This window comes from Cydia strobilella, chromosome 14, assembly GCF_947568885.1.
Source record: "Cydia strobilella chromosome 14, ilCydStro3.1, whole genome shotgun sequence".
Lineage (NCBI taxonomy): Eukaryota > Metazoa > Arthropoda > Insecta > Lepidoptera > Tortricidae > Cydia > Cydia strobilella.
In genome coordinates, this window is record NC_086054.1 from 11068252 (window position 1) to 11077367 (window position 9116).

The window sequence follows — 9116 nt, forward strand, 5'->3', positions numbered from 1 at the left end:
CTGTCGTATTTTCATTTCATATAAATCCAAAAGATTGTCGAATCGGAATTTAGTAGTTATGTAGATACTTACCTACCTACTCTTTTTTCAAGATCATGAAAGTGCGAATTTCTTCAATACATATAAGCAAGCAGCTAGAATCGAGTTCTATGGATGTCTTGCCGCTGTTATCCCGTCCAGTTATTGTCAACTGCTAAGAATGTCGTAGCGTAACACAGAGAGCGTATCTAAGAAAGTAAAACAATAAAATAATATGCATTGGTGGCATTTGGTAACAATATCAAATAGGTATATAGCTGCATAAAAGTGAATTTGCACGGGCCTAATTTATGCTTGTGACACTTATCAAGAAAAACTGGTCCGGGTGTAGCTTAGATATATATCAAAATTGTAGGCATTTGTTTTGCTAATGTTCCTAATTGCTAAATTTCAGCAATGGAAAGGAAATATAAAAAACCCAAATCTGTGTTTAGACACATAGTCTTGTTACCTGGGTCAACCACAGATTTTGAAGTCTCAAGAAGTAATAGGTACGAAAACTTATTATCACCTTTATTACTGTTTAATTTCAGCCTTTATGACGTAAATTCTCAGTACAACGATTGTCATTTCTAACTGTTGAACTTTGTTTATTAAATTCCGAAATCAGCCGTGGACCCTATCCTAACTTCTACCTCATGGTAAGTGACAATAGGCTTGACCACACATAGATAATATTGTAGATATCCCAAGACAAAAGCAAATGTAAAGAGAAAACAAAAATGATTGCCCAAGCAAGCCCCTATTAAAAACATCCTCTGATTCATTATAAAACTTATGAGCTCCCGTGGCTGTCTGTCCGGCGGCTATAAAATGACTAGCGAGCGACAACTTTCTCAGGCAACAAGCTACAGATAAACGTCTGAAACTTTTTCTTCAAGGTATCAGCTTAGCTTAGTTTGATAGATTCCTAATCAGAAGGAAAGACATAGGTGGTATTTTACTGGTAACATTCTACGATCGAACAGTCAAACACGATATACACTACAGTTGCATCCATTATATTACAACAGTCATTAACCCCAAGACTAGAATTGAATTATTGTACATTTTAATTAAAACAAGTACAGGTCGTAAACATGGATGCTACTGTGTATGCCAATGTGTGGTGATCGCGAGTTATGCTCCAGTTGTTTTATATGCTCTTGTTATTTTATATTTGAGGTGTTCTGTGGTGGGAGTCCACCGCTTTTCAACATAAAGAATCAAAGCTGACGTTCACGAGCCTTCATGACAAAACTTTCTGAAGCATTCTAAGAATAATCACTGAATTTGTAGCAGGTTTGTGGCCCATAAAATAAAGTATTGGCCAGCAAATATATAAAATAAACACTACTTATCGCCAAACGGCCAAATATACATAAAGGAATTCACGAAAAACCATTAACAACTCCCTAAATGTTGAACTTTGCAGAAAGTTACGGTTCGCTTCATCACTCATTCCTAATCCTTCAGCATTATTCATTTAAACGCACTTATTAAATTTCAAAGTTGGAAGAAAATCTGACGCCTAATTTCCAGTTCAGAAGAAATGATCTGGCTTGAGAAGTTGAGATTCTATTACAAATTTTAAGTTAATGTACCTAGTAAATATTTACCGTAATACTTAATGTGGAAAAACAAATTTACAAAAACGCACGCGAGGAATCGATTTCTGGCTCCCAGTTACACAGGGAACGTGTTAAAAAGCTCGTATCTCGTAACTTGTGCGTTATTTTACATTGCGGGCCGAATTATTTTGTATGGTTAATATTTTCATTGTACTTTTAAGTAATCATCATCATCATCATCATGTCAGCCGATAGACGTTCACTGCTGGACATAGGCCTCCCCCAAGGCTCGCCACTCCGACCGATCCTGTGCCGCTCGCTCCATCTCGTTGGAGGCCTACCGGCAGTTCGTCTTCCGGTACGCGGACGCCACTCCAGAACCTTCCGGCCCCACCGGCCATCAGTTCCGCGAGCAATGTGCCCCACCCACTGCCACTTAAGGTTTGCAATTCCGCGAGCTATGTCGGTGACCCTAGTTCTACTGCGGATATCATTATTTCTGACTCTATCACGCAGAGAAACCCGGAGGATAGCTCTCTCCATTGCCCTTTGCGTGACCTTGAGCCTTCTTATGAGGCCCATCGTTAGCGCCCACGTCTCAGATCAGTATGTCATCACTGGCAACACACACTGGTCAAAGACTTTTGACTTAAGACACTGCGGTAATTTGGACGAAAAGATACTGTGGAGCTTCCCGAACGCTGCCCAACCGAGTCGGATTCGACGAGTGACCTCTTTCTCGAAGTTGGACCTACCTAACTGGACTGTACTGGACTGGACTGGATATGAACCACCGTTTAAATATTCGCCCGTATTGGATTTACACACTGTATACGAAATATAATTCGCTAGATTTGCTCTTACTTATAACTGAAATAAGGATAACCTAAAAATTTTGAATCCTTTGAAGCAAAGTTAAGTCAGCAAAGAAAAACACAAAATACGATTATAGTTTAGGTCTACCCAAGTTAAACCACAAGGGCGACAAAAGGTCCACTAACCGTCCAGTCACGTAGCGCCTCCGAATAAAGGAAAAGAAATGTGACAGCGGACGAATACTACTGATTATCAATGTTATACCATTCGTACACATGTGACTTGTATCTTACGTGGCCCTTATCGCTAGGGATGACAGAATTTACTTTATATTTAGTCCACACCAAACCACACATCACATATCACACTAAAACTTCATAAAATCGTGCAGCTAAGTATAATATAAGGATGACGTCAATAGTTTTGTTTTCCATATAATAGTCTATATTATACACAACTTTGGGAACAAATCAAATTATTTTATTATGGTCCAACAGATCTTGGCAATTCAACGGGGCAACGCTGCCAGTGTCATGGGGACGTTTGGGCCGGTTACGGTCCGGGGTGGCACCATAGCCTAGTTTAATTTAGTGGTTAAGATTGACAAAGCCTGTTGCGGATTACATCATTTGTAAGTAGATGACGAAGCCTGTTGCTGATTTGCTTTTGTGTCCACTTGACGAAGCCTGCGTTGCTGATCAAGATCTATGCATGGACTTTCTATTTACTGTTTTGTTATTGTGACGTTATAATACTTTATAATGTAAGTTTCATAAAATAAATAATTCTCTATTTTATTAAATATTTTTGATTTGAGTTTTTTAAGAAAGTAGTCACACTACTGTCAAAGATAGATATAACTCCGTAATAGATGGACACAGTCTAAGGAAAAAACGTGCCTCGAAAATCACGAAAATTTGATTCTCGATCAGATGGCGCCACTAGCTTTGGCCTACTCTCGTATAGAGGGCGTTGACGGTTTCGTTTGTTATTTATAATTTTAACCCATATCAGTAAAAGAACATGGGTGAAAATCATATAAAAATAATTAATGCAAATAAAAAAATCATTTATCCATATATAAATACATTTTAACGTATTTTTATAAATCTTCATTTTTAGTTTTAAAGTGTGTCGATAGATGGCAATGAATTTACAGCGGTTACAAAATTTACTATGACAGTACCGCTCTATCTTATTATATCCTCTTTGCTACTGTATATAAATTACAAACTGAAATAGATGTCATATATGACACCATGTGGTGTCAATGTGACACCATAAATGAATTCTGTACCCCCGATTTATACTAAAATGATAACAAACACGGCCTAGCAGCTTCACTGATATCAAGATAAAATTGAGAGCCCTAAATAAACTTTCAACAGCGGATATCTCAAAAACTATACAAGATATCGAAAAACTTGACAAAATAAAACTTTTAACAAACTTAATCAACTTTTCGTTTTTCACTTCAAATGAACACAGACGCCATGGTTACATTAAAATTAAAAAAAAAATTACTTCGGCCTAGGCCTTCAATTTTGTATGAAATTCCTTTGCAGTTCTCTCGAGTTGCTCCGCCCGAAACGTGATACTTTGAAGCCTGTTATAACGCACGTAATGACGACATTTCATTACATGTTTGAGAAAAGTTATTTTTGTAACATTGTAGATGTTTAAATTTTAACTATTGCAATGTTACCCAAAAATTGAGGTTATTCCAGTTTCCTTACACAGGACGCTGAGGTAAGAGCCTTTGCTACTTAAGCATTAAGGAAATAAAACAATACATTACAAATTTTATTAAGCGAAAGGCCGAAACACAACGAATTACAGGATTAGGCTATTCCTGTAGCTTTTATATCAACGTTATATAACTTTTAATTGTGTAATGAGTCAAATGAATACTCTTATCACTAGACATAGAGATTTTTCTAGCATGAATGAGGCAACGCTAGTGACTTCTTTCCGAGATTTAGTTTATCGACAACTTATATTATCGATATTTTATAACTGTTATAATAATGTTATAAACAAATGTGACCTGTTTGGAAATAAATTAACAACAAAAACGGAACTATCAGTTTATTAATAATAAACGTATCTACAGTTTGACGACCGGTCTGGCCTAGTGGGTAGTGACCCTGCCTGTGAAGCCGATGGTCCTGGGTTCGAATCCCGGGAAGGGCATTTATTTGTGTGATGAGCACAGATATTTGTTCCTGAGTCATGGGTGTTTTCTATGTATTTAAGTATTTATATATTATATATATCGTTGTCTGAGTACCCATAACACAAGCCTCCTTGGTCTTACCGTGGGACTTAGTCAATCTGTGAAGAATGTCCTATAATATTTATTATTATATTATTTATTATTAATACTTTACCCACATACTTTATACTTAAAAAAAAAACTCCATGACACACATACACCAAGATTATTGACACATTACATAATTCTCGAAGCACTTAAACTGCCAATTTTTTTCCATATTTTCGGGTGGAAAACTTATTTGCCTTTTAAAAAAAAAACACTGAAATTGAATAAAAGATTTTTCAAATTTCGCTGATGTGATGTCATCATCATCCTGTCCTGCAACTCTGTCATTGGACATACGGGAGACATGACCACACCATCGCAACTGGTGCCGCATTAGATAGGCTTCAGTGCCGCTGACATTAGCACGGCGTAGCACTTCTGTGTTTCCGACACGATCCGACCATGAGATGTTCAGTTCAGAATGTCACGCAGGCATTTAAGGTGAAACCTATCCAATGTGCGAATATGCTTTCGGTAAAGGCAACACATTTCAGAGGCATACAGGAGATTGGGCAGAACTTTGGCCATAAGTTTACCGAACGCAGCAGCAGCCGCTCCGATTCTGCTGTTGATTTCGTCGTCAAGATGGCACTTGGATGTTATCGTGCTCCCCAGATACCTGAATCTGTCTACTTGCTTAAGACAGTCGCCGCCGAGCCTGATGTCAACGGGCGTTAGTGTCTCCAACCCGATGACTTCGGTTTTCTTGACACTAATTTTAAGGCCGTAGCGCTGACAGGACTCGTTGAGACTCGTCATAAGCGTTTGTAGACTTTCCGGGGAATCCGCTACAAAGCAAAGGTCATCTGCGTACATTATCTCCGTAATAGTAGCTTGAGATACTTGCCGTGCAGGCCTTCAGTCGTGCTAGATTGAATACAATGCCATCCGTTAACGTTTGTAAGGCATCTCTGACGACATATTAAATCACATTTACAAACGGGTCTATTGCGAATTTATTTTGTTACCTGCCACGACCAGTGAAACCTGTGTCGAAACGTCGGTAAATAAAGGTAAGAAAATAAATTCGCGATAGACCCGTTTGTAAATGTGATTTAATATGTGTTCAAACCGCGAAAGTTTAAAATGTTATATCTCTGACGACAACCAGCAAAGTAAAGAACGAAAAGATTTGGTGCCAAAACGCATCCTTGTTTGACGCCACATGTGACATGTAATGGGTAATGGGTGTATGACAGAAATATGGAAAATGATTAACGTTGAAGGGTTACTTATCGATAATAGAATTGTCGATGTTTTTATTTTGTCAAGCACTAACAACATGACCTTCGTGCTAGAAAAATATCTATGCTTATCACGCTTGTGTGTTACTTGGGATAGAATAGTTCTAAACTAGAACAGTGCTTATCAAATTTAGTTTTTATTATCGCATTGTTTTATTAAGCCACATAATAAAGTACAATCTGTGTTCATGTTACTATAATTCAAGTTTATTTTAAATAAACTATAATTCTCGGCCAGTGTCTAAAACGCCACCGTCGGCTGAAGTAGTCTTTATTTAATTATATGTTAATATGGTACTCATTATAGCAGTGGTAGTTTTATTGATCCTAGTGTACTGCTATGGAACCCGGACCTTCAGTTATTGGTCTAAGCGAGGAATCAAGCACGACCCTCCCATTCCGTATCTTGGCACGGCCAAGCGACAGCTCTTTTTTCAAACCAGTTACTTTGAGATCTTTGACGAAATGTACTGGAAATACCCGCAGGAAAGATACGTTGGGTATTACTATACGACTACGCCGCTTCTAATCCTGAGAGATCCAGAATTAGTTAAGCAATTTTTAACGACGGATTTTAACTACTTCTATTCCAGATCAGTTTTTCCCCTACATGGTGTAATAGAACCGTTAATGAATAACCTATTTGCGTGCGAAGGAAACTTGTGGAGGTTTCTGCGGCAGAAGATGACACATGCGTTTTCATCTGCAAAATTAAAAGCCATGTTTCCTCTGATTATTTCTAGAACCGAAAAATTACAGCAACTTGCTGCAGAGGCTGCCTCTACAGGTACAGAAGTAGACATACTACAACTTATGGCACGTTATACCACTGATTTTATTGGTGCTTGCGGGTTCGGCCTCGAGACGGAAGCTCTTAACGACGAAAACTCGATGTTCAGACGTATAGGACATCGTATATTCCATACCAACAAACGTGATGCGATTGTACTGTTTTGTAAAACAATGATGCCCGGTGTATCCAAGAGTTTACATTATTTCTCAGAGTTTGTAGAGAAAAATATGCTTGAACTTATAAAAGGTATAATGGCTCGGAGAGAGTATAAGCCATCAGGCAGAAACGATTTCATAGATTTACTTCTGGAAGCGAAAGCAAAAGGGGATAATGCGGAACTTCCTTCGATCGAGGCAAATCTCAGTGAAAGTCCATGTCTTGCGGACCTGGAGTTGACTGAGGAACTGATGGCTGCGCAAGTATTCGTGTTCTTTAGCGCCGGGTTCGAGACGTCATCGAATTCGTCCAGCTATATGCTACATGAGTTAGCCTATCATCCTGAATACCAAAAGAAGTGTCAAGAGGAAATTGATGAAGTGCTCGCGCGATATGAAAACAAATTATGTTATGACGCTATCAAAGAAATGAAGTATCTGGCTATGTGTTACAGGTGAATATGTAATTTAGATTGTTTAACTCACAAATATTAACACAAAATATTTTTGATTGAACTCCGAAAGACATCAGGGAGTGTCATAAGTCATAAAGTAAAGTTTTCTTATTTTTATTTCGATGTTGACGCTATAAGCGTGACCATAGTATAATTTAAGCCTGCAGAAAAACTATTAGTTAAAAAGTTATACAGAGTTTAATATACTTTAGACAAACATACACACTGCTTATTAATGTGATTGTACCAATCTATTTTAGCGAAACGCTCCGCGTTTTTCCGGCAGCTGGTTACTTGATGCGTAAATGTCAAAAACCTTATATCATCCCGGGCACTGACATTACGCTGGATCCTGGAGTAAAGGTGGTGGTTCCAGTCAAATCATTTCACAAAGATCCTCTGTACTGGGAGGACCCTGAACAATTCCGTCCCGACAGATTTCACCCAGATAACATGGGTAAAATCAATAAAAATATTTATCTACCGTATGGAGATGGACCAAGAAGATGTATAGGTAAGTGTTTTGTACTTATAAGGTGTATAGTGATATTTCCGTTGGCTGTTTATAGCCATAATATTAAAGGTGCAATAATTTTGTACTTATAAGGTGTATAGTGATATTTTCGTTGGCTGTTTATAGCCATAATATTAAAGGTGCAATAACCATATTGATAAGGGCAAAAATATTAGTATTAACTCCGACAAGCAATTCGCGAAACGCCTTTATGTTAATGACAAATACATCAAGGTCATTATGATTCTACATTTACTAAAATACAAGGATTTTCCGGGTAATAATATACATTTATCACTTTTGCGGGTAAATACTTAAGTTTCTTAAATTATAGGTACAACAATTCAAAGAATCACATGTACCTACTTACAACGAGATGCAAAGTTACATTGAATTAAAATTATAAACCATCGTTGTACCCTATTTGAATACATTACGTTTTACAGTAATGCAAATAAATCTAGAGTTAGACCAAGATTAGTCTGCAACAATTTTGATAGCACACGCTGTGCAATGTGCAAGTGTTATTTATACGTCATAATTTCATAGAAGTTTGACGTTTAAAATAACACTGCGTGTGCTATCAAAATTGTTGCAGACTTGTCTTGGTCTAACTTCTAGTAGCGTAAGATTAGGTATGCGACTTAAAAATCCAATCCCACGCAAATGTCGCTTTTGTCCTCATCAAATTGTTTCAGTTGACCACGATGACGTCAATCTGTTAGCTGTCATTGCAATTTGAATGTTCTAGCTTCAGTAATAAATTCGTTAATTAAGAGGTTTATATACAATTAGACCAAATTCAAGCTTACCCTATCTGGTTTTTCTTGTGATTCGTAGGAGAGCGTCTCGGTATCATGCAATCTCTGGCCGGCCTGGCAGCGCTGCTCAGTCGGTTCTCCGTGGCCCCTGGAAAGAGCACCGTGCGTCATCCACCCCTAGACCCAACAGTGTTCCTTGTGCAGAGCGTGCTCGGTAGCATGCCGCTTACGCTGCTCCCTAGGAAGAAGAACTTGTGATATAAATAGTACCCATAAAGTAATGCTAGGCTGTCTGTTATAGTCATGATAAATAAACGCAAATGTAAAAATAGGTATCTATTTAAATTCCCGGAAGTAATGCCTTTTATCAATACTTATACATAGAGGAACGTATTTGTATACATTTTGTCTAACTTTACCTTTGTCTAAAAGGCACAAATGTTAAATTTATTTATTTTCACTAACA

At 37.7% G+C, this 9116-nt stretch overlaps 1 protein-coding gene across 1 annotated transcript; it reads left to right on the forward strand.

The window, feature by feature from the left end:
• Positions 1 to 6185: 6185 nt before the first annotated feature.
• LOC134747191 (cytochrome P450 6B6-like) lies at positions 6186 to 8908 on the forward strand. The gene is made up of 3 exons (XM_063681784.1): positions 6186 to 7375; positions 7636 to 7889; positions 8730 to 8908. Exons 1-3 carry the CDS (start codon positions 6264 to 6266, stop codon positions 8906 to 8908), a joined length of 1545 nt encoding a protein of 514 aa, XP_063537854.1. The 5' UTR covers positions 6186 to 6263.
• The last annotated feature ends 208 nt before the right edge of the window (positions 8909 to 9116 follow it).